At 35.1% G+C, this 27,806-nt stretch overlaps 1 protein-coding gene across 3 annotated transcripts in view; it reads left to right on the top strand.

The window, feature by feature from the left end:
- SLC2A9 (solute carrier family 2 member 9) overlaps window positions 1-27,806 on the top strand; it is a 283,196-nt gene that overhangs the window by 44,595 nt on the left and 210,795 nt on the right. For all 3 annotated transcript variants that reach the window (XM_074229795.1, XM_074229794.1, XM_074229793.1), the window contains 2 exons: window positions 2,254-2,378; window positions 5,139-5,284. In XM_074229795.1, the coding sequence (XP_074085896.1) occupies window positions 2,254-2,378; window positions 5,139-5,284 (271 nt within the window). The remainder of the gene's footprint in view (window positions 1-2,253; window positions 2,379-5,138; window positions 5,285-27,806) is intronic.

Here is a 27,806-nt window from a genome sequence, read left to right on the forward strand (position 1 = left end):
CTCCAACCCAACATATTCTCAGATTGAGAATTTCAGTATTTATGTGCATCTCCTATTACTCTAATCTCCAAAGTTATTAACCTCCCCAGCTCTCATGACCTTTGTATCACCATTTTGCTTTAGTTATACCCACTGTTAAGGGTACACACTCTACCATCACTCCAAAGCACCATCTTGAACTATGATATTGAATCATAAAATTCCTGTCTCTGATCATAATCTCTTATCCTGTTTTTTTTGACTTAGTCTTAATAGGTATATCCTTCATCCTCACTGTTTCTCTTAGACTCTTCAAGCTTCCCTGTTCTCTCAGTTCCTCACTCTATGTCTTTCTCACTTTCTTCCATTCATACTTGGTTCTACAATTAATCAGTTAAATGATATATTTGCCCTTCACCCTTGTATCCCCTACTTCCTTGATTTTATAATTTTAATTTCCGAACAGATTTCATCGTTAAAGGAACCCTATCATACATGTTCTCTGCCAAGGTCCTATGACTGAAATTCTAATATTCTTTCCATTATGCCACACATTTGGGTCTATTTTCAATGGAACTGTTATTCATTTTTTACAAAACTTGGCAAATAAGTATGACCTATTTTTTCCCTTGTGTAATGAATTCATACAGTTTTTCTTGCACTAGAAATTTGTGTTTTTCTAGTATAGGAAAAAGAAAAATATTAACCTTTGTGTGCTTAGGAAAGTTAAGTCTCCGTAAGACCTTTTTCTGTATCTGAGTTGGGCTGAGCTGATCAATGATCCTGTATTCCTATAGATGCAAATCTAATAAAATGTTTTAAATAATTTGTCCTTTACTTAACAGCAGGGGAATAACTAGACAAGTTATATTAGGTGCCATAGTAGATAGAGTATTAGACTTGGAGTCAGGAACACCTAAGATTAAATCCTGATTCATACTCTATTTTGGGGGGGGGCAGTTTGCAAGGCAGTAGGATTAAGTGACTTGCTCAAGGTCACATAGTTAAGTATTAAGTGTCTGAGGTTAGATTTGAACTCAGGTCCTCCTGACTCCAGGGTGGGTACTTTATCCACTGCACCACCTAGCTGCCCCCTTGATTCATACTCTTATAGGCTATGTGATCTGTGGCAAGTCAATTAGCCTCTCAGCCTGTTTCCTGATCTTCAAGGTCAACATAATAATAGTACCTACTTCTAAGGATTATTGTGAGAATGTGAAGATCAAATGATGTTTTATTTCTGTATCTATGTATATATATAACATGTATGTGCACACACATGAACTTATATACATGCATGTATTTATAATATAGTCTGTAAACACATGTCTTTTGAAACCTTAAAGTGCTTTTAAAGTTATTGTTATTATTATTATTATTAATCATCATCCTTATACTTTCCTAATAGACACTGATACATCCATAACATCAAGTCACTTGGCCATCATTGCAGTTCAGGCTATGCTTAAATAGCTATTTCACCCATAAGATTGGGAAAGCTAAAACTTCCCATACAAGTCAGCATCAGACTCTTCACCCATTTCTGGCTCTTATAACAGTATAATATATTCTTAAACATAGAATCACAGACTTTCAGTGTTTGAAGGAACCCTAGAGTGCCAAAGTTCAACATATCTTTGAACAAAAATCTCTACAATATACTTGAAAAATCGTTCTCAGTTCTTGGCTTGAAGACCTCCAGTGAAGTGGAAATCACTACTGCCTGAGAAGTTGTCAATTATCCTTTTGAATAACTCAAATTCTTGAGAAGTTCTTCATTTAGTGAACCAAAATCTGACTTCCTAGAATTTTCAATGCATTGTTCCTTGCTCTACCCTCTGTATCTAAACATACACATCTTAAGAAGCCCTGCCTAATGCCCTAGCATCATGGTAAATTTACTGGCCTATTTTGAAACAAGTAGTCTAGCTCTATGTCAGAAGTATTCATTGGGTAATGAGATTTCATAGAGGTAAGCCAAATACTTTATATATTTATAGACTTTATAACTGGAAGAGGTCTTAGAGGTATCCCTTATTTTACTGAGATGGTAGACCAAAAAGGTGAGTTAATTTGCTTAAGGCCATTTATCATTTGTGTCAAAGCCAGCATTGAAACCTAAGTCTCCTGACTCTGAATCTTGTTCTTACTCTTCACTCTTCTTTCACTTGATTTGTTAGTGCTGAGTTCATACAATTTCTTGGTACTTGAATGAAGAGAGTTGAGGAGAATACCTTGATGAGACTATGTACTGATGATCTTTCTTTCTTTTAGGAAATATACATTATTAGTCAACAATGCATTTGCCATTTTAGCTGCTTTGCTCATGGCTTTCTCATGCCAAGCAGGATCCTTTGAAATGCTAATCCTGGGTCGATTCATCATGGGCATTGACGGAGGTGAGATGTCTATTTGTGTTATTTTATTGATTCTGCTAGCTGAAGATATCCTAGGAAAGTATGTAACCATTGACAAAGTCATGACATCTTCTGAGCTTTCATTTCTTCATCATTAAATGGAATTTAACAATCTTTGCAGTACTTACCTTAACTATTTAGATAAAGAAACTGCTTTATAAACCTTTAAGTGTGATAGGCTTTACAGGAATGAAAGTTAGAAACAACCAAAGACACCACCTAGTCTGATCCCTTCATTTTATAGGTGAGGAAACTATGACATAGGTAAATGAAATGACTTTTCACAAAGATTCTTTAATAATTGGTAAAGTTAGAACTTGAAAACAACTCTCCTGACCATCAAGTCTTGTGTTCTTTCCCCAAATATATGTATATATGTGTGTGTGTGTGTGTGTGTGTGTGTGTGTGTGTGTGTATGCACATATATGTGTGTATACTACTTATTTTTGGGATGTAGAATGGAGAGGCATAAAAAGAATACCTATTTAAATTCAATACTTGATCAGTTGCAAGCTAAAATGATATGCTGTGCTAATGTTAGGATGAAGTCTCCAGAGGCATTTTTCAAGCCATAAAATCCTTTGCTTTATCAGCTTTTTCAGTCAGTTTAAACCTTTAAATATTCTGTACTGCCCAGAGGGTTGGCGGGCAGTTTTATTTCCTGTCTGAATAACTTTCCCAGCACATTTATTATAAAGAAGATGAAAAGAAAATTCCCTCAAAGCACCATTCTTGTTTAAATGTGTGATTCTTCCCTTTTGTTGGACAGGGACATATTTGGGTAATAAACTCTTTAGTACCTCAAGAGGCAGATGACCAAGATGGCTGAAGAGCCAAACAAACGGGGACATTAATGTATGTGGGGATGTACAGATCAGGAAGAGAGCACTTGGTGAAGGGTGGGAAGGCATGATAGCATCTTCACTTTCAAATACTTGCAGAACTACTATGTAGAAGAGGGAAGTGAGTTTATTCTATAATGGCTTCGTATAGCAAAACTAGAATCGATCTGCTACACACAGAGACAGATTTTAACATAAAATAAAGAAGGAAGGACTTTTTAGCCTTAGAACTGTTCAATATTATAAATCACTGCCTAGGGAGTTAATGAGATACCCTTCTCTTGGTAGAAGCCAGTAGGCTAGATGTTATAGAGGCATTTCCTGCATTGGGCAGGATATTTAATTAGACCAGTGGTATCAAGCCAATAGAAACAGGATCACTTAACTGTACATAAGGATCCTTATGGCCACCTTAATAAATTAGAAAATTGCATATTAATATTATATCATGTTTTTATTTATGTTGTTAAATGTTTCTCAATTACAGTTTAATCTAGTTCAGCCTCATTAGGGAGTGTTGGCTGAGGCTCACAGCCCCTGTGTTTGACACCTCTGAATTAAATGATCCTTAAGGTCCCTCCTTGATTCTGAGATTCTCTGCTTCAGTTGTTAATGGCCTCTTTTTGCATCCCATTAAGCATCTTACATAATGCCTTTGCTATCTTGTTTGGAAACCTAGCTATTTTGAGGACTTGTATGCTTCTCACTTATAAACTGGTAGCCGTCTTTCTTCCTTCAAGATATACTCAGTTTAAAGATAGAGGTGATTACAAAACCAAAGATTCCAAACAAACACCTTGACGCTCATTGTTCCCAGGATGTATTAATAAAGAACATGTGAAAGAAAGGGAAAGTGACTGGAAAACAAAATTATCATTCTTCTATATTTTTAGAACATTTTAGGTCTTCATAGATTTATACATTATACTGTTAAATCTTACTAAATCTCTCTGAAATGGAAAAAAAAAAGGATTTCCCCTACCCCCTACAAATCAGGAATTTAAAGTTTTATACACTGGCCATATTCTAGGAAAATTGATCCAGGAATTAACTGACTATACTAGAATACTTAGAATTTCAGAATAGAAGGTGTTCCATTCCACATGCTCCACCCCCACGACCTGCATTGTGAATTCCCTTCACAGCATCTTCTTCTCTAGTTAACATTTGCAGAGAAACTGAAGTATAGTCTAGGAGAAAAGAACTGCATCTGGAGTCAACCTGAATTCACATTTTGTCTGAGCACTTACTATCCACGTGACTTGAGTATGTTTACTCTTCTTCTATAAAGACGAAGAGGTGAAACCATTGGTATCCAAGGTTTCTTAGCATTTAATCTTTTGAAGAAGCAGAAAATCATAGAATCAAGGAGGGACCTTAAGGATCATTTAATCAGAGGTGTCAAACACGGGGTTATAGCACTCAACCATCATTCCCCAATGAGGCTGAACCAGATTAAACTGTAATTAGGAGATATTTAAGGAGCAGCCAATTCCATTATTAGATAAGTCTAAATATCTATGAAATAGTCAGAGAAGGAAATGCCAAACCCCTCCAGTATCTTTCCTAGGAAAACCCCAAATAGCATCAGAAGCATTAACCATGACTAAAATGACTGAATGACCTTAAAATAAAGAAACTCTTTCCTATATTAGTAGAGAATAGTTTGTTTTACTTTCAACTTTTTCTATAATTTTACCTTCTGGACTTAAGCAGAATATGGAGGCTGAATGAATACTTGTTAGGAATGTTATAAAAGTGTGCTTCAGGTCTGGGTTAAACTTGATGACAGTTGAGGTGCCTTCCAACTTGGAAACACCTTCTAGGTGGCTATTCCCTACTCTGCTTGGTCATGAAAAGAAAGTAGCTAAGTCTCATTAATAATAATTTTCTTTCACAGGAATTTCTCTTAGTGCCCTCCCCATGTATCTGAATGAAATCTCACCCAAAGAGATCCGTGGATCTTTGGGACAGGTCACTGCCATCTTCATTTGCATTGGAGTATTTACTGGTCAGCTCTTGGGCCTGCCTGAAATACTGGGACAGGTAAGTGGAATATCTATTTCTTTTATCTTATGTTGGATACCAAAATACAATGGGTTACCTCAGAAGGCATTGTGCTCCCCCCTTTGCTGGAGGTTCTTTAAGCAGACATAGTGTGAAAAACTCTGAAAAATTCCCCTTTGGTATCCACTTGTCACCCAACTCTCACCTGGAGCTCCAGGTGGTGTAGGATGTGAAGTGGCCGCACTGTGGTAAAGCTGTCATGGCAGACGGGTTAAACCAGGTTGAGGGTGATTGACAACTTGGCCTCACTTATATTCAATTCACAAATAAGTCAAGACATTACCTGTGATGTCATCAGTCCTCTTAAAAGCTAAAGGTGAACAACAAACAACAAGCAGAGATTGTATGAGATGTTGAAAGTATCATTCTGGGATATAGGTCAAATTAGAAAACCACTAAGATCCTGTTCAACTCTGAGGTTTTATGCTTCTGATTGGAAAAGTCATGATGGCAGAAGAAGGAAAAAATGATAATCTAAGTGCTATTATAAAAAATATTAAATTAACAAATGGATAGAAGCAAAATTATTTACAGCTGCTCTTCTTAAAATAATCCCACCAAGGGCATGTCCATCAGCTTGGAAATAGCTGAACAAATGATGGTATATGAATATGGAATGGAATAGAATAATGAGATGAAAAAGTGGAAGACTTGTATAAACTCATCTACTAAAATAAACAAAAACCCAGGAGAATAATTTCTACAATAGCAACAACATGGTAAAGATAAATAACTCTGAAAAACTTAAAAACTGTGATCAATGCAGTGACAAATAATAATTCCAAGGGATTGATAATCAAAAATGTTATTCACCTCCTGATAGAGAAATGATAGATTCAAATTCTATATTAGGCATTACAAGGTCAATGTAGAAATTTGTTTTACTTGATCATGCATAATTGTTGGAAGTTTTTTTTTAACAGAAGGGAAAGGGGAAGGGAAAAATTCAATTTTTGTTCATTGAAAAAAAATTAGGTGTAAAAAAAAGGCAAAGGAGGATCTTTAACTTGTTGGATGAGATCTCTGTGAAGTATCTTTAGAAAAAGGTGGGCAAGAATTACACAGAATAAGATGTGGAAGGATGACAACCTTAATTGATACAGGGAGAGCCCACATGGAGGAAATTATGTAGCTATCAAAACATGAAACTATGTCTTTTCTATGCTATAGTACCTTCTCTTAATCCCTTAAGCAAGAAATCATCTCTCTGACATCTGATCTCATAGGACTTTTTAAAATATGATTTTATTTTATTTTTTCATAAAACAAGTTCATACTCCATAACTTTTTCTCCGAATGTGGATAGCTTTTTCCATCACAAGTTTTTTAGAATTGTCTTTATCACTTGAACTGCTGAGAGTAGCTAAGTCCATCATAGTTTGATCTCATTGGATTTCAACTCTTATGAAATTATCATAATCTAATTTTAATTACAGCAATTTGGGGCAGCTGTTTTGTCCTCTCCTTTAGGGCAGGGAAAATGTTTTCTTTCTCTTTGTATCATCCTCAAGGCTAATTAAACAATGAGTCAGGCTGCTAGTATGTACTTAGTAATAGTGACTGAGAATATGATTAACAAATGAGAGTTATATTGAAAAATGACATTACTATTTTAGCATTGTTTTATTAGACATTGGGCCAGTGTAACAATTTTTAGCTTTTATGAAGGAATTTACTTCATAGTTATAGCAAGGAACAACATACAAACAATTTTCCCCAGCACCTAGGGGCACAATTCCCTTTATACTCCTTCTAGGTTCTGGAAAGGAGAAGGAGATTCTCTAGCTCAGTTTTTCTAGAGCATAGTCTCATCAGCTCCCAAGTTCAAAGCCCTTTTTAGACTTGAATGTCAACCCTTGACTTTTCAGACCTTCCCTACTGAACTGTCAACATTCTAATCTGGAATTTTGGCTGACCTTCCAGGCTCAGCCTCCTGGGACCCTGGACTCTACTTCTTGAGCCTAAAACTGAAGTAGACACCTGAAACAGAGCAAAATCCCAATCCCCTTTCTTAGGGCCCAAGATTTAAAGAGAGAATGGGAAGACAGCCCTCCCCCCCACATCCACCTTCTTGCCTGGTATCCATGCTTCAGATGAACAGGACCTTCCCTGGATGCTACCAAAATGCAAGCAAAAGATGTTTTGAAGTGCTCCAGAAACCTGAACACAATATGAGGAATTATTGTGACTATTAAAAGAATAGTCAATTCAATTTTTTTTTTTTTTTAGGAATCTATAATATCCAAAGCATTGTGTTAAATGCTGAAGGATGATACAAATTTAGAGAAGACGAAAGGCCTAGCTCCACCAAACAGAAACTATGCAATATAACTGAGGGAACTAATGAGCTAATTTTATTTAGAATTTGAAAAGACCTAAGAGATCATCTAATTAAAACCTTTTCAGATTGGAAAACTGAGGCCCAGAGATAGGACGTGACTTACAGATTTATATGACCTGAAAATCTTTAGAGCTTCTGGCTCTAAATCTATGATTTCCTGATGTCTTCTTGTGACCTGGAGGTGATCCCGTATTCTTGAAAACTGCCAACAAAGGATAAGCTCTGGAAGCTCCTAGCAGTATGGAAAGATTTTAAGGATGGGACTAATGATTTAATGGTATGTCTACTGTCTAAAGACAAGTCAAATTAAGTTTGATGAGGTTCAACACCATGGTGAATCATTTTTTATTTAATGGACAGCAATTTAAAGATGGATTCCTAAGGTACAGATGGTCTGAAACCTGGATTGATGGGAGGAAATCTCTAGATGAAATCATAGATTTTGAAATGGTGAAGTGTTAGAATAATAGATTGGATACACAAGCATAGGTCTCACTTCATCAGGGGATTGTTTGAGTTTCCTTCCACTTCCTTGCCTTCTCCTGGGAGTTTATAACAGATTGAAGAGTTCCTCAAAATAGTACTAAAAGCTGGTCGGCCTTATTACATATGGACGGATTCTTATGGCTATGATTGTATTATGTAAACTGCAAAATGTACTCAACCTGAGAGCTTTGTGTCATCTTTCCCTGGATGCAGTAACTGGTTCTGTGCACTTCATTTATTTCAGGAACTTGTTGGGCTTTCCTTTCACACTGCTCAGACGGCGGAACATCTCCATTAATCTGAAAGTACAATTGGCCAAGTGATAGGGTTTTAGGGCTTCTTTCATGCCTTTGCTTTGGGAAGCTTTTCAGTTCCTTTAAACCTCTTCACTCCTTTCCAAGTAATTCTCTTCTTTGAGTTGTTTTTGGGCACCTTGAAAAGTCATTTTGAAACATTCATGTCCAGCTCCTTTATTAAGCTCCAATTTTGTAAAATTTCAATCCTGGCTTAAAAGAATTCAGATCCATTTATAGTGCCTTACTTGGAGAAGAACATATGCAAGAAAGACATTATACTATACCTTCTATATGGGGGCAGACAGATTTGAGTTTTACTAATTCTAAAGAAATTATATTTCCTAGCTTGAGGACATGATCAATCAAAATTGTTTAAAAGTGATAATGAAACCAGCAAGAATTTATTGTTTATCTACTATAATATCCATAACTCTATTATCTCCTTAAGGTTTACTTATAAAATTCTTTATTACAACTCTGCAAGGGAGGTAGGGTCAATCTGACAATCCCTTGAGAGTCCTTGAGAGGTAAAGAGAATTATTATACTTTAGTTTCAGAGGTGGAATTGGAATTCAGCTATCCTGATTCCAAGCTATCTCCCCAATCTGGCTATTTCTGTTTAACTTGACAAGGGAGAATAGAAAGTGAAGATAGTATTCCCTCTCTTAAAGATTTTAATGATTTTAATGGGAAGATGAGAAAAATGCATATATGAAAAATATTAGTGGTATTTAATTAATGATGTATCATGTGGTATTGGTTACTGTTAGGACCTTCCTTCTAAGATTATCTCATACACATCTTGTTTGAACATAGTGATTGAGTATTGTTTTGGGGCACCTTGAAAAGTCATTTTGAAACAATCATGTCCAGCTCTTTTATTAAATTACAATTTTGTAATAATGTCTGTTAGACTGGGAGCAACTTGAGGGCGGGGATTGTTTTTGCCCTTGAATCCCTAGTAATCAGCATAGTGCCCAGTCCATGGTAGAACTTGTTGACAAAGGGATTTACTGAAGGGAAAGCATAATTCATGTGAGCTGGCATTACAGAGAACCTTTCAGAAAATAAACGGGACTTAAATTGGTACTCAAAGGATGGGCAGGAAGACAGGGAGAACAAAGACAGACAAAAGAATTGTCATCATCACCCTCAACCTACACCGAGAGTTCTGCCAATTAGAATCCTATCGCTTTTCTTTCCAATTCTCTACATTAGACCCTTATTACTGAGGATGATATCACCCTTATCACCCTGAGCTTTAACTATTGTCATAGCTTGGTTCCCTGCCTCCAATTTTATAATAATAATAATAATAGCAATAACAATAATAGCTAGCATTCATATGGCACTTGAAGCTTTATAAAGCACTGGACAAAAAAAAATTAATGCATTTGATCCTCATTAACAACCTTAGGAAGCAGGTGTTACTATTATGCCCATTTTGTACTTGAGGAAACTGAGGTGGAAAGAGGTTAATAAATTTTTTTTTGCAAGGCAATGGAGTTAATTGGCTTGCCCAAGGCCACACAGCTAGGTAATTATTAAGCATCTGAGCCCAGATTTGAACTCAGGTATTCCTGACTCCAGGGCCGGTGCTTCATCCCTTGTGCCACCTAGCCACCCAATAAATTTTTTGATTGGCCAAAACTAACCAAGCTGAAAGAAGACTTGTATCTACTTTAAAATTTATAATTGCATTACTCTTTTAAGAAATACTGGCAGGTTAAAATATACTATTTCCACTATTTAACACTTATTTTATGTTTTTGCTTTTCTCATGGGTTTTTTTTTTTTGCCTTTTATGGTCGGATTTTCTTTCATAACATTACTAATATGAAAATACATTAAACATGATTGAATATGTATAACCAAATCAGAATGTTCATTGTCATGCAGAAGGGGAAGGGAAGGAAAGGTGATAGAAAAATGTGGAACTCAAAAGCTTGCTAAAAGATGAATGTTGAAAAGGATCTTAGCATGTAATTGAAAAATAAAATAAAATAATATTTTAAAAAAGAAATGATGGGAGGGAGTCATGGTGAAATTTCAGGCAGAAAGCATTTCTCCATTTTTGACCTCACCAAATAGAGTATAGCACTTTGCCTGATTCATGGTTATCCTTTAATAAATACTTGTCCATTGATTGATTAAATAAAATCAGTCCATGTCTTTCATGACTTATCTTGAATGATTATTTCTTCAGATCTTTGAAACTACAGAAATGCTTCTACTCACTGTTATTTGAGGACTATGTTGGACTAGATGAGCTCTGGGGCCTCTTCTAACTCTGAGCTTCTCTATTCTGTGGAGTTTATCCAAAGTACCTGACATAAGGCTGGGCCAAAGTCAGTACTCAGAATACTTTAGAGATATTATAGGTTTGGTTCCGGACCACTGCAATAAAAGGAATATTGCAATATAATGAGTTATATAAAAGTTTTGATTTCCCAATGCATATAAAATTATATTTACACTATACTATAATCTATCAAGTGTATAAAAGTATTATGTTTAAGAAATGTACATACCCTAATTAAAAAATACTTAATTGCTTAAAATTTACCATCATCTGAACCTTCAGTGACTCATCATCTTTTTCTGGGCTTACCTCTCAGTATTGATGACTGCTGACTGATCAGGGTGGTGGTTGTCTTAAAATAAGACAACAGTGAACATGGATTGACTCTTCCCTTCATTTGAACACATAGCGGCCATTTAGGGTTATTGATTGGTCTTAATTTCAATATTGTTGTGTTTCAAGGAAAAGGAAGATCAAAGGAGACGGGGGGGGGGGGGGATTATACCCTGATGGAGTAGAGAAAGCAAAATATAACATTTATCCATTAAGTTTACCATCTTACATGGGTGAGGTTTGTGGAACCCCAAACAATTACAATAGTAACATCAAAAATTACTCATCACAGATCACCATAACAGATATTAAAAAAATGCCCCCTAAAGGGGCAGCTAGGTGGCACAGTGGATAGAGCACCTGGAGTCAGGAGTACCTACCTGAGTTCAAATTGGGCCTCAAACACTTAATAATTACCTAGCTGTGTGGCTTTGGGCAAGCCACTTAACCCATTGCCTAGCAAAAACTAAAAAAAAAAGTTTAAACTATTTAGAGAATTACCAGAATATGACACAGAGACACAATGTGAGCATGTACTGTTAGAAAAGTGGCTCTGATAGACTTAGTTGATGTGGGGTTGTCACATAACTTTAATTTGTAAAAAAAATACAATATCTACATTAAAGAAAGGCACAATAAAATGAGGTGTGTTTGTATTACTAATGAAGTGTTTCAGATTGGGGAATCGGGTCTCTATTATTTTGTGATAGACTTTGGTTCATGGATCGTGCAAAGGAGAAGTCATGGGGTAGAGAGAATTATTGAGGGAACTGACAGTTGTCCAGAGGAGAGAAGGAACATTCTAAAACTAAATAACATTAAAGTTAGTGCTCAAAACTTGATTCTAATATATAAAACTGGAATGTTGCTGATCCCAGATATGTAAGGTCATAAGAGCAAACCACTTGAGGACAGAGAACTGTATTTTATTTGTCCTTGTATTTTTCTCAGTGACAAGTACATTACCCTCCATAAAGAAGGTAAATTAATGTGAGATAATTGAATCTGAGAACACACACATCATTCAATGAATAGGCAAATCAAATCAGGTGATGATGGTTTCATCATAGAATTGTAGAAATGTAAGACTACTTTGGGAGATCAAACACACACAAATATGTATGTATGTATATGTACATATGTGTATATATGTATATATATAGTCAATATGTAGGTATGAATGTATTCATCAGTGTAGTCAGTATGTTCCAGAGATAAGACAGGAACCCAGGTCTTCCTAGATTATTCCTTCCTCACTTCTCCTTTGAATTACTGCAGCAACCTAGCTTCAAACCTCTCCTTGCTCAACCTCTGCATCACTTACAAAATGATTATCCCAAGGCATAGGTCTGACCACTTCTGCATCCCATTCAGTAAATTGCAGGTTGATAAATGTCCTTTCTCCCTCCATTTATTCTGCTGTCTGGCCATTATGACCTGTTTCTTTTCCCTAAAACATGGTGCTACATCTCCTGTTTCTGTATCTTTGCAAAGTCTGTCTCCCCTGTCTGGAATTCTCTACTGTCTTCTGAAATCTCTGGTTTCTTTCATGAATCATCTCAATTGAGATCTCTCCTGGTACCCCACAATCCTGGCAGCTAGTGACTCCCCCTTTTCTTGTTTTTGATTTGTTTCTGTTTTGCTACACCTACGAAAGTATCAATTGTATTCTTTATTAGAATGGAAGGTTTGTGAATTGAAGACTTTTTCCCCTTTGTCTTGGCAGCCCCATGCACTTAATGCATGTTTGTTGATTGAATGCTTCTTTCCGGATTCCAACATCCATTATGCTAATCACTGTGAGCTTGTTCTCCCCTTTATTTTATCTTTTTTTATGTTTCTTTATTCCAGGTGATTTGGAAGGAATTTTTGTTTCTAGTCTTTTATTTCTGTCATGTGAGTCAGTTCCTAATATTACAAAAGCAAATAGTACTTTGTAATTTCACCTGTCCTGCAAAATAAACACCACAATTAATTGGACTTTTAAAGTAGACCTTGTCTAAGTGAAAACTCAGAGGAAAAAGGTCTTCAAGTCTATCTCTTTTGGCTTTTATAAAAAAAAACCTCTTAAACTTTGTTTTAAATGAAAAAACTTTTGAAAACACTACTTGGGTAACACACATAAAAATAACAATTCCCTTTCCTCCTCTTTGATATAAAAATACATTTTAAAGTCAGCCAAAACAGCTTTTCACCTTCAAGAATAAATTATGAAATTCTGACTTGAAAGCTGAGTGCTTTGTATTTGGAAATTTTTTTTTGGCTATCTTTCCTTGCTGGTGCTATCTGGACAGACTTCCATTAGATTTAGTCAGATTTCTCACTCTTTAATCTCCTTCCTGACCCTGGGCTAGTCATTTCATCTTCTGTACCTCATTTGGTCATCTATAAATGAGTAGGGTAGGCTAACACTCTACTAAAAGGTCCTTTCCCTTTATAATACAATGTTCTAAGGGCCCTTCTAGCTTCAACATTCTCTGAACTATAAATTGGACCCCAATTTATAAACTGGACATCTAGCTCTGAAAATTCCATCTATTTCTTTTTAGTTTTCTCTTATAGAAAGAAGCAAGAACAAAGTTAAAGTATTCACATGTGCAGGAGGAATCAAGGGATTTTAGTGAAGAGCAATTGGAGAGGAGAATTCCTTGAAGTTCTTCTAACTTTTCATTTGCTTTTACTTAGAGCTCTTTCATCTTTCCTATCTTTAATATATTCCCATTATGGTATAAAATTCAAGATACGGAGGTATCAAGGGTTCAGAAATGGGAAACAGGCTCAGAGTATGAAATCTGGTGGGGGAAGGCATGGTTTTCCCATGATAACCAGGAGAAAGGCTTTCATTCTGTTATTGCATTGAGGGAAAAGCAGGGATAGGAGCTGATGCATAACTCACCTAATGGAAGGAGAAGTGCACTTTGAATCTAACAGACAAATGATGAAAAAAACTTACAAGTTGTATTTTCCATGGTAGAAAAAGAATCCATTAAAGGGTAGTTGCTCAGATATCATAGCCATTTTCTAATATATATAACATTTAATACTATCTAATATATATAGCATTTACTTCTACTGATCAATAAACACAAAAATGACAACAGTTGATATTTATACAAGACTTCATAGTTAAGGGTCTTTTTTATAAAATTTTTCATTTGAATATAATCTGAAAATTTTTAGGAAATGTTTTTCATCTGATCCTAGCAATAAAACTATTGAATTAGGTAGTTGAAGTGTTATCCCTATTTTAGATAAGGAAACTGTTCCTCAGAGTTTAAGCAGTTTGGCTTAAAATGATAGTTAAGTCTCAGAGTCAGAACTCAACAACCCATCTGATTCCAAATTCAGTGAGATTTTTTTCCCTCACTATAGCACACTATCTCTGATAAATAGAATTTTTCTTGACAAAGGTCAACAGAGGAGGCAGGGTAATTTTGTGTCATATGATGATATAATTACTCTGAAAGGCAGAATACTAGGACCAGGTGTAGTAGCAGAAACTGCTGATTCATTGGAAAGACCTAGTTTCAATCTCTTCCTAATACAACTCATTGAGAGGAGAGTCATTGAAGAAAATATCAAGATTTTGATACTGACCTACTTAGATCTAAATTTAAAAAAAATAGAGGATTCATTATACCACAGAGGTATAATTACTGCTTTGCATTTTGGAATGAGTCTTGGCCCTGTTATCTATAAATGAAAGAAAAACTTGCTGGAGTGAGACAAAAATTGAACACTTTATTCACGAATCCTGCAGGATACAGGTACCTCACCTAGCGTGAGGCACAAGGTGGGGTAATTACATCAGGTATTATATAGCCTTTAGAAACTCCTCTCTCACCTGGATTTTCATAGGCTCTCAGAATTTGAGTTACAGTCTAAGAGGTCTGCACATCCTATGACATGTCCCTAATATGATTCCCCCTCCACATCATATGACACATGTTATGCTGATGAACCCCAATCATCACAGGGGGTGTGTGGGATAATATTCAATTACCTAATTGCATTAGGTCAAGATCTCTAAATCACTCTTGATCAGTTAAGGCCTAGATTCTTCTAATCTTGGGTTTGTCATTTTTGGAGTGGGATTAGGAGAACTCTCCCAATTTTGTGATTGGTTGTAATGGATTTCAAAGGGAGCCTCCACCCTGTGAAGACCAACAACACCCTACTTCCTCACAGACCCAAGGGAGCTCTTGTCTCCATTGTTTCTTAGGGTTCCACTTTAGTCATCTTTATGTGACAATCAGTAGTTTTATTTCACAGAATCCAAAGCCCACTGAGATAGTTCTCTAGTTTTATGACTGAGAAAAATAGGGACCATGGAGTATCTGTTTTTTTCTTTTTTCTTTTTTGTAGGTTATAGGGGCAACCTTAGGGTGTGCTTCACTTACAGAAAAAAGAGCCTTCCGCTACAGCCTAACCACGGTCCTGTTAGTTAGTCAACACTCAAGATCTATCAGTCAGAGGGTCTTTCTTAAGTTGGATAACATAAAGGATGCTATGAACCCAGGAAGGCAGGTCCTGATATAGGTGGTAAATAATAACTGATACAATAGACTAAAAGGATTCTATTATTGATTCTTTATGACCTGGAGAAAAAGGAGGAGGAAGAAAATAGTCTCTCTCTCTGTATATTCACCAAACTTGGTACTATAGCAAACAGCTATAGCATAAGAGCACAGATAGCAGTGGAAGCAACTTGAAGGTGGGAGGAGACAAAAATCCAAGAAAGTTGCCAATAAAAAAATCCATGATCTCAGATATTTAAACACAAATTCCTACTATCAGCCAGGTCAGTCAGTTAACAAGCATTTAAGTTCAGGGAACAATCAATCATTTACCAATAACTTGTAACTATATGTTATATGACAGAAACATAGTCCATACTCTCAAAGAACTTATTTTCTATAAGTAGGGAAGCAACATGAATACATATATATATATATATATGAATATATGAATTACATTCATATATACAAATGAATATAGTATATTATATAATATATGATATATATTTAATATTAAGACATGAATATATGCAATTTATATATTTTCATGTGTACATGTACATGAATATGTATATACATAAATGTATTTTAATACCCCTCACCTGAGTGGAGAATATAGCAGAGTTAGCAAGAACGGTATTGAAGAGAGAACTTCACTCTCCAGTCTCTTCTACTCCTGGCTTATAGTTTTAAGAGAAGATGACTGATACCAACTCCACATCAAGTTGCCAAATGAAGAGTAAGACCCTGAGAAATAGTTGACTTGGAAGGGGATGGCAGTCTCCATTATGTCCCTAGCCCCAGTTCACTACATTAGAAACTTGAAGGCATTTTCCCGCCTTTAGTTGAGGTCTAGGATTCTCACAGTAATGCAGTTACCTCGTTCCCAATGGGAGAGAACTTTCACTTTGTGTATTTTCTGTAATGTGTATGTTTTCTGATTCCTATTTCAACATCTACTTGTATAATTGGTTGGGTTTTTTGTTTGTTTTTAATATTTTTTTGAAACTAGTTTTTGATGGGATTAGAGTCAGTCCTTGAATATAAAACTTGGGGTCTTCTTTTTGCTATTAATGAATAGAGATCAGAAGTTTAGATTGAACCTGAAACTATATGCCCTAGACTAGGGGATGGGAAACCTTCCACCCGCAGGCCATATTGTTCTGGTACTGCAACTGCAGGTGGGATTCAAAATTCAATAAATCTAGGAGCTTTTTAGGGGTGAATTAAATATTTATTTATTAAATTAAATTATCAAATATTTGACTAAATATAGCCTGCAAATTATGTTATAAATGTACAAATAGTCCCTGGGAAAAAGATTGCCTACTCCTGCTCTAGATTAACAATAATTAAGGGAGCAGAGAGATAAAATCAATCCAGTACTCTCTCTGAGGAGAGCAAAGTGGCAAGTGGTTCCAGTCTCTTGCTGCTTCTTCTGGTAGGAAGTAAGACTCTCTTAGAGAAGATGGGGAAAAGAGGAGTCAAGAAATATCTATTCTATCTCTCTTTGAACCACACAATGTAACCTTCATGCTACAAGTGGTAACCAGTCTCACAGTCTCTTCATATATACATATCTATCTATCCATTTTTCAACTATCTATCCATCTATCTATGCATATATACATCCACACATCCAACATATACATGTGTGTAAAATACATATTGTTGTTCAATCATTCAGTTGGGTCCTCTTTTTGGCCCTGTTGATGCAGAGAAACCTGGGCATGGGAGTGATGAGATCAATTGGAGACAAACTTTGTAAATCTGTTACTTTCTTAATATGTTATAACTTCCTTTAATAAGTCTCTGTTTTCTTTCCAAAACTTGCATTCCTGAGTCTGAGTTGCGATTCATCATGAGGCAGAACCAAACCCAAGAAACAAATCAACGGCAATATTGTGGACCTTAGCAGACCAACACTGTCTGTAGGGTTTTCTTGGCAAAGATACTGCAGTGGTTTGCCATTCCTTTTCCAGTGGATTAAGACAAACAGAAGTTAGGTTACTTGGTCCAGGAACACAGAGCTGGTAAGTGAATGAGATCAGATTTGAACTCAGGTTTTCCTGACTCCAAGCCAGCACTCTATCCACTGTATGATGTAGAAGAGAGTAGAGCTTCCTTTCCTTAGCCCAGGGGGAAGAATTCTGAAAGTTATCTATTGCAAGTTTTGGGAGAGATTTTTAGTTCTTTAAATTGGGGATTAGATTAGATAACTAGGTCTTTTCTGCATATAATTTTCACTAACAATAAGGGGTGGACTCATTCTCTGACATACTAAAGTCCCTCCTTACAAGTTTAGGAATGGGACAATCTGTTCTCATCATTGTATTCCACAGTGCCTTGCAGGCTTAATCAGTGTGGTATTGAAATGAAATGTGAGAACTGTATTCAGAGTTACACTATTGAACTTTCCCAATCTTCTTTTCTTCATCTGATTCAGTTTTCCCAGATCTAGGGAAACTTGGTGAAGTAGAGTAGGAATAGCTTCGAGAAATTGCTTTTACAAATTTGTGTTGCAGTAAGGTAGATAATGGGCTGCTGGGTTCAAGTAGAACATAAAATGAGAGATTTTCATTTGAACTCATCTTGGCTTTATAATGTCTGAGCCCCATTACTGAGAGACAACGCTTATCCTCCAAAGTGATGAAAATTGTGCTGCTTTTATTTTCTGTTTCAATCACATTTGTCTTTCATCTTCAAAGTGAAAGACAATTGAGCTTTAAATATTTTTTTAAAAGAGAGGAAGCAGACACTAGAACAAAATCCTGATTCCATCTTTACTTAGAACCTCTGTGTGAGGCAGCCTTTTTGAATGTGGTAGTCAGATTAACTAGAGAAATGGTATAAATTAAAGCTTTTGGCTTCAATTAAAACACAGATTATAGTAGGTAAGCATTCATGTGAGATTTTATGCTTGCAAAGCTTTTATTTATTTTTTCCAAAGCTTTTATAAATCATTTTCATTATACATTTCTCTTGCACAATTAAAGAGGATAGAAATTAAAAAGAAAATCAATAAAACTTTTAAGCAAAAGATTGAGATGTGATTAAAGGGAAGAACTTAAGGTCTTATAAAGTCAGAAATTTATGTGCACAGGGAAAAATCAGTATCGAATTAGCTGATATCTTTTTTCCATCAGAGGGTTCAAAAATGTAATAGGGATTAGTGGTATTGCTGGGTCTAGAAGTGTCCCTTCTGTAGAATGAGAGGGTGGTACAAGAAAGTGCAAACCAAAGGCAAGACCAGGTTGGAAGTCAAAGTTCCTCAGGAATGCCAGAATCCAAAGACTGAGATGGAAGTAAGCAAGTCAGGAACAAAGCACATTTCAAACCAATCAGGGTTCTTGAGATATAGGAGTATTAGCAAAATTGTCATTGGTTCAACACCCTATGCTTTCCCAAAGAAACATATCCTTCACGCTCTTGTTTTAATAAATAATTTTGGGTTAATGTCAGCTATGCCAGTGAGGCTGTAAGTACTAAGGTAGAGTTTCCTGCAAAGGAAATTAATAAGAAGATATGCTTACAATTGGGTACAAAATATTTTGCTTTTTGAGTTTATAATTTAGAAACACTTTCACATAAATTTCCTTAGTAATAGAATATACAATTGGATAAGTGAGGGAACGAATAAACTATATGGCAATATATTATTCTAAGTGATGGGAATACAAATAGAAAAGTGACAAAATGTCTGCTTTCAAAGAGCTCCCATTCTACTGGTGGAGACAAAATATGTATGGAGTATCAGCTGCAAGTTAAAAGCAAGTGTCCCATGGTCCTTAGGATAGGACAGCAAAGCAGATGGAAGGGACTCTTTTCCCTCTAATAAATATTTATTTTTTTTTAATTTTTTAAAATTTTACAAGGCAATAGGGTTATTAAATGACTTGCCCAAAGTCACACAGCTAGATAATTATTAAGTGTCTGAGGTCTGATTTAAACTCAGGTCCTCCTGACTCCAGGGTTGGTGCTTTATCCACTGTGCCACCTGACTTCCCCTTTTTGTTTGTGTTTTTGACATTACAATAGTTTCACTTAGTATTCTACCACCTTTATTTTCCAGAGAATTATTCCATTTAGCAAACTATTTTTAAAGCCCAAAAAAGGAAAAATAAGAGGAAAAAATAAGTATATTAAAATATGTACAATGTATAACCTTTGCAGATCTCTTGCCTTTGCAACAGGGTGAGTTGGGAGTTTTTTCTCACCTTTTTTGAGCTGTCCTTGCTCTTTGCAATTTTCAACTTTCACTTTTGATTTGTGTGTGATTGTTCTTTTCATTTACATTGTTATAGTTATTCTGTATATTGTTTTATTGACTGCTTAACTTATTACACATATAATTTCTTCAGCACAGTAATAGCCCATTCAATTATGTACCATAATTTGTTCCTCAATTGGTGGGCATCTATGTTGCAACATCCTTAATTCCTGGCATCTGATTTGTTTCCTTGCTTTCACAAAAAAAATGTTGCTATAAATATTTTGGTGTATATGGGGATTCTATATAGATGACGTCCTTGGAGTATAACCCAGTAATGAAATCTCTGGGTCAAAGGGCATGGATATTTTAGTCAATTTATTTAAATAATTATACTTCTCAAAATGTCATTTCTACTAACAAAATCATATCAGTTTCTGGTGTTCAATCATTTGACAGTGCCAAAAATTTTGGTGGAAAGATCTCTTCTAAGTCTTCAGTAGTGTTAGCTCTAGCAGCTGTTGCCAGGCTACATCTCCATAGAACTTGCTTCCCAGGATGTTGACTGAGATTCCTGAATTGGAGTCTTTGCTATTCTAAAGGATCTTGAATCCAAAGGATCTCTTCAGGATCTTGATCAGTCTTCTTCTGGGTATGATGGGAGATGGTAGGCAAAGTAGGCTGGTGGTTTGCCTTGCCAGACACTTGCTACCTCCTTTCTCTCAGGGGGCTTTGCTGACTCTGTATGGTTATTGTTTACCTTTGGTGAAGATTGCTAGTCCCTTCTCTACTAGAATTGTTTTTTCTGGATGATAGCCATGAGGGCTAAACTGGAAGGAGAACTGGTGATTGAGAGGTTTTTACTACTCCCAGGGTCCTTGTGTCTATATGTCTGTTAGTAAACAAAGGATTTTAAAGGCTCTAATTTGGCTTTAATTTAAGATCTACAACTGACTAAAATCTGATCCTGGAAAATCATACTACCTCTCTGAACCTCAATTTCCTTCTATATAAAGCTTTCCACTGTATCTCAAAAGTTTTTTCTGAAAATTAAATGTTAATTTATGTTAAATTAATTAAATGTAAATCTATGTTAAAATATTTTACGATGATAAAATCCATGTCTATCATTGATATAAACTTGGAAGGGATTTGAAATACATGCAACTCTCTTATTTTATAGGGGAAGAAACTCAGGTTTAGAAAATTAAAAGCAATTAACCCATGATCTCCTGTTGAATTGAATTTTTAAAAGATCACAGCAGGTTGGAACAATCAACTGATTTTTAAAAAATGAAATTTTTTCTCTATTGTTCTCTATTGTAACTACAAAGTTTGCTAGGCTTTTCACCTTTCCTCCCTCTAACAGGAAAAGGGGGAAGATCTGTACCCTGAAATTTGCCTTTCTTTTCCTGTTGAAGCACCCTGAATTATAATCTCTCCTTTCCTTGCAGTCTCTATTTCAAACTCTTCTCTTTGTGTAGGAGGATGAAGTTTTGCCCAAGGCAGCTAAGTCAGTGTTCAAAGTTATTGTTGTTGTCCTTCATAACATTAGACTTTGACAGCAAGTGAATGCTGACTTGTACATTATGTTGATTAAAATAATGGGAATGCTGTGCAAAGATATCCTTCTCACAGCTTCTTCCAGAACCATCCTAACCCAGTGGCCTTATGGAATAAGAAAAAAGACTTCAGATGTTGATCTAGATATGGTTGGAGACCTTGGCCTTTTAGATGTAGGTCTTTCCCCTGCCATGAAGGCACCATGACATTTGATGGGCTATGGTATGCTACTCAGCTCTGCAACCCTACTCCTCCAGGAACTGAAAGACTTTGGTTTTCCAGAAACTTCATGAGGGTTATAGCAATAACACCACTGGATTGCTACTTTGCATCACTTATGGTTGGAATAACGATAGTTTCTGATCATTTTTGAAGTTCCGACTTTCATTCTTGACAAAGTGAGTTAGCTTGACTTTAAGGAAAATGTTTTAACCAAGGGGTGAAATGTTCCTTATTTTCACTTGGGTTATCTTTCTGCTGGGTCAAACAGTTTATATAAGACAAAGAAGTTATTCTTAAAATCTTAATAGTTTAGCGTTCACAGTTAGGAAAATTCCCAACATTTGAATAGAACTCCTATTTATGTATATTTTCCAGTTATTCACTGATATCTACTAATTTTTTCCTGGCATAGAATAAATATATACACAGATGCAACACACATTAATCATGATCAATCATAGATTTTTATATCAATGGGAAGCCTTTTCAAAAGTACAAATTAAATCAGAATTCAAATTAAACAAATAATATACAAATTTGGTTATAACATTTTTACAATTTTCAGTTGGTTTGAAACAGGATAAATGGAAAATTTTAGCATATCACCAGTTCCAGCATCTACTTGGGAAGAAATACTTCTCTACTTCCTTTTTTGTTTTTGTTTTTAACAAAACATTTTAAAATATAACATTTTAGACATATATTATTTATAATTATTAATATTATATTAACAATGTAATATATAATCTTATTTTATATTTTATATATTGCATATAAATATTATATAAATCATATAAATATATAATAAACACATATAATTTATATAATATATTCATAATATAATATTAACATATTATAGCAATATTTTTAAAACAAAATTTTGAATTCTAATTTTCTTCTCACTCCTTTGATTTCCCTTCCCTAGGTCAGCAAGCAATATGATTATAGGTTATACACATGAAATTATGTAAGCATATTTCCACATTAGCCTTGTGAAAGAAGAAACAGAATAAAAGGGAACCCCCCCCAAAACAAAAAAATGCATTCAGATTCCTTACTTCTTTCTGCATGTACATAGCATTTTCCATCATGAATCTTTTAGAATTATCTTGGATTATTGCATTGCTGAGTCAATAAGTTGATCATTGCACAATACTTTTGTTACTGAGTACTATGTTCTCCTAATTCCCGTCACTTCACTTAGTATTTAAGTCTTTTTGTTTTTCTGAAATCTGAAGTCAGAGCTTTGAAAATGATCAGAATCCATCATTATTCCAACCATAAATGATGCCAACTAGCAATCTAGTGGCGTTATTGCCATGCCCCCATGTAGTTTCTGGAAAACCAAAGTCTTTGGGTTCTGAGAGGAGTGGTGTTGTAGAGCTGAGTAGCATATCATAGACCATCAAATTTCATGGTGCCTTGATGGTATGGGAAAGACCTACATCTAAAAGGCCAAGGTCTCCCACTATATCTAGGTTTTTTGTTGTTGTTATTGTTGTTGCAAGGCAAACGGGGTTAAGTGGCTTGCCCAAGGCCACACAGCTAGGTAATTATTAAGTGTTTGGGACTGGATTTGAACCCGGGTACTCCTGACTCCAGGGCCGGTGCTTTATCCACTACTCCACCTAGTCGCCCCTTTCCCACTATATCTAGATCAACACCTGAAGTCTTTTTTTCCTATTCCATCAGGCCACTGGTTTAGGATGGTTCTGGAAGAGGCAGTGAGAAGGTTGTCTTTGTACAACATTCCCCTTACTTTAATCAACATAATTTCTTATAGTATAATAGTATTCCATAACATTCATATACCACAATATATTCAGCCATTCCCCATATGATAGACATTCTTCTAAATTATTTACAATTCTTTGCCACCACATAAAGAGCTGCCCTGAATATTTTTGTTCATGAAGTTCCTTTTCCCCTTTTTAGTAATCTCTTTGGGATATAGATTTCATGGTGGTATTCCTGGATCAAAGGATATGAATGGTTTGATTACCCTTTGGCCATAGTTCTAAAGTGTTCTTCAGCATGGTTAGTTCAGTTCACAACTCCATCAACATTGCATTAGTGTTATATTCTTTTCAATAGACTGATTAGAGATCAGGAGAGGCTCTTTCCACTCAATATTCATTGTTAGTCTATTATCAAATATCTTCCATTGCAGTACTACTGCTACCCTCTAGCTTCTATCCTCTCATTTCTTTTCAATAATCATGATAGCCTTCCACAAATTCAGACTTTCCTCTGAATTACTATTTCATTGACTACTGTATCAAAGAGTAATTTCCAAGATCTAGCTTCCATGAGAACATTGATCCCCTAGCTCAAAGATCATAAATGATTTCCAAGGCTGTAAAGATTATAACCTTCAGAACTATCTGAAGTTTTTCTGGATTCATCTTAGCTTAGGAATATACTTTTTTTTTGTTTTATGTAAAGACAGGGCAATCAGCCCTGAAGAATCCAACATCACTTCTGTTTTATGAGTTGAGTGATTTGTAAATAGTTGTTTTTTTTTTCTCTCTGAGGCATTAGGCATCAGCTTTCTTAGTCATGACCCAATTTTTGCATGGTGAAAAATAAAAACTATAACTCCAAGAGCTTTTTTTAAAGAGAAATATTCTTCCTTTGAGCTATAACCATTTTAAGTACTATATTATTAGAATGTTGCCTTTAAATAAATGATTTGACTTTTTTAGTGGTACTGCAAACAAAAAAGAGTCATTGGATTGTGGGAGCAGGAAGTGGGTTGCTGCTAGTAAGACCTCAATGTTTGTTTATTTCTAAAGTTGCCTGTAAAACTGCTTAGAATGTTTGGAAGATATAGATAACTAACTAAGTCACAAAGTCAGTGACAGTATCTTCCTTGACAAGTCCTCTCTACTCTATTTTATTCTCTCAGATTTTATTCTCTCAGTTTCCAAACATTTCAGATGAATTTTATGTAGCTGTCTTTTAAAAAAATACCTTTAGTTGGTTGAGTTCCATGTGTTCCTATCCTACCCTATCCTAACATTTAGAGAGATATACAACAGGCCTGATGTCAATTTGGGTGGAGCAATGTCCAAGTGTAATTTTGATAGTAGAATTTTTACTCTTGGAAATTAGGAAAAAGGGAAAAAACTATGTAAACCATTGTGTTGAGGTAAGGGAGAGAGGAACTACTAATTGTATAATGTTACAGGGAAATAAAAGAATTCAAAAGAATTGTAGAAGCATAGCTAAACAACAAGAAAAAATATGAATCAGTTTTAGTTGGCCTACTACCTGAAATGAAGTATCAGCATAAAAAAAGTTGGGCTAGCCTTGGTCCCCGATGTAAAAGAAAAGGTATATGAGTTTCAAATATGATTGCAGAATTGCCGATGAATTTTAATTTAATCATAGCCAACAACTTTAATGAAGGCAGAAAGAACAACTCTTTGAATTCAACAAACTATTGAATAATTGACTATACCATTAGAATTATGAACATTCTTGAATATTATTGTTTTGCTTTAGTAAGAATATTCACCATATTAGATTCAGTGATGAAGCATAGGAAGTAGTGAGGCATTCAGAAAATTCATTTCTTCAAAAATATAAATGATTTCTAAGAAGTCAACCACATTAAACATTTATTAAATGCCTACTATGTTAAAGGCATTGTTCTAAGTAGTGGGAATGAGCTCTCAAGGAGTTTACTAGGGGATACAACATACAAATATCTATGTGTAAACAATGTGTAGAGAAGATAAACTGGGTGATCTCCAAGGGAAGAGAATAACATTTAGGAAGATAGGAAGAATTACAATATCTTAGGAACACAGAAAAAAAAATTTCTTGAAATTCTACTTAAATCTAGTGTTCTTGAAAAGCAATCATAAAGCAATTATTTGAAGAATTCCATTGAGAGAGGGGTTCCCTATGTTCTAGGTAACCTATTCCACTGTTGGCTTGAATTCTTAAAAAAATTTTCTTATATAAAACTGAGATATGCCTCTTTGACTTTTCCCATATTTTGAAGCACAGGCAGACAGGCTACTGCTGCACTCTACTGAAGACATATGACCATTAAACCATTTCCAATTCCACCTAAATCTATGGTCTACTGCAGTAGTTTCCCAGGAAGTCATTGGATAATTCATAGGGGTGCTTGACCAACTGTTTGTTGGGAAAGAAGATGGATTGAACTCAAAATTCCCTTCAGAAGTCAACCAAGGACCTTGTTTCCAAAACGACCTTGCCATTCTCTCTCATTTATAATTGTCCAAATCTTCCTCATTCCACCTTTTCCTGCTCATTGACAAGCTCCCAGTCTTTCCCAATCTGCACTTCAATCCTTAGGGCAATTACAATTTAACCATGACTCAGGCACTTGATAACAGCTACACAGGTGCTTGAGGTAACATTCCTTCCCTTCTCTAATGTATTCATACCTTGCTCTACATATCACCTATGGGTTATACCCCTTAGCTGGTTCTGCCATTGAATTCTGGAATTGTAGTCAGTGAATCAGATCCCTATCCCACACTTTCATTTTTGGTGGAATGCTTTTATTCACATAGGATAACTTGGCATGGAAGAATTATGATTTTCTTTGTAGATTTCACTATCTTTTCCCCAAAAACCACTCTTTTACCAAATTTGTCTATTTTTATCACACATAATCTTGATGTTATTCTCATCTCTTTATTCTCATTCACCTCTCATATTCAATCAGTTGCCAGGTCTTTTTGTTCCAACTATCACAATATCTCCTGGATCTTTTCCCTTTTCCAATTACATAACTACTACCCTAATGCCTTTCTGGTACTCTATGGTCCAGTTCCTTATACATAGTATGATATCTCAAATCTCCTTTCCTTTGCACTAGCTGTCCCCATGCCTGTTATTTACTCCTTCCTCATATCTGCCTTTTAGAATTCCTTTTTCTCCTTCAAGACTAATCACTAATCCCTATCCCCAGATCCCAGTACACATTCGGGATTTATTAAAAATGTGGATTGATCAAGTGATTGATTGTCAGATGGAAGATTGATTATTCCTATCTTTTGTCATCTTTGCTCATTTGCTATTTGGGAGGTAAAAAATCTCAGAGTTATTTTTGACTATATCTCTCTTAATAATGAACTGGTGCAATCTTTCATAGCCTTGTTAATAGTTTCCAATTATTTAGAAGATGTCATATTCTTGGACCATTTTCTATTGAAGGTGACTTTTTTTGTTACATATTTATGTTAATACCATATATATCTTGACTGGCAGACAAAGGTGATATTTGAATAAATCTTCCTTTTTTAAAAGAGAAACATCCTAGAAAGAGAGAAACCAATTTGCTTTCCCTCATTATGTGATTTTTGTTGCCAAAACTATTTATGAAAACTCTCCTATTTTTACTCTTAAAAAACAAACTTGGAAACAAAATTTTCTAACCTGCTTTAAAACCTTCTAAAAGATGAGATTCAATGTATTTTTGAACTTATTTACCAAATTATATAAAGTATCTCTGATTAATTCTCAATATTAAGTGATAATAATCATCATGGATAAGTTCATGATCATTAGTAGTATTATTAATAGTTGATAAAAATGATGATAAAAATGATGTCATTAATAATATATCTAGGAAGATGGATATCTACTAGTCTAATTTAAACAAATCCCACCATGATTTGATAAGTATATCCACTTGTTCCATTTGTGGTTACATATCCTGGCAAGGTTTCCTTTTTAGATATCACATTCATTAAAATAAAATATCAAAATAAAATGAATAAGGAATCATGTACATATCAATGAAATATATGAAATATATGTGTATTTGTATATGTCTATTCAAAAAACTTTTATTGATCACAATCTGAGCACATTTACTGAATATGATCACAAAAAATTTGGAGAATACTGGGCTAATTCACAATTACCTTTACATTAGTTTAATTGAGAAACTTTATCAAATCTTGTCTTAAAACACACATAAGTGATATCCTTTAGCATTCCCTTGATCTAACCATCTAGGAGGGATAGGAATGGGAACTTAGACTTGTGATTTCATTGGTGTATGGGGAACTCCTGGGAATTCAGGCTTGGAGCCTAATTCCCTACCTACTGTGCTACCTCTAGTAACTCAGTCTAAAAAGAAAATGAAGTTAATCTGGCCTGATCTGCTCTAGATGAAATCTAGATGACTCCTTCTCTGAGATCCTTCTTTCTGAGATGTCCTTTAATCATACTGTCAATAAT

This window comes from Macrotis lagotis, chromosome 3 (genome assembly GCF_037893015.1).
Source record: "Macrotis lagotis isolate mMagLag1 chromosome 3, bilby.v1.9.chrom.fasta, whole genome shotgun sequence".
NCBI lineage: Eukaryota > Metazoa > Chordata > Mammalia > Peramelemorphia > Peramelidae > Macrotis > Macrotis lagotis.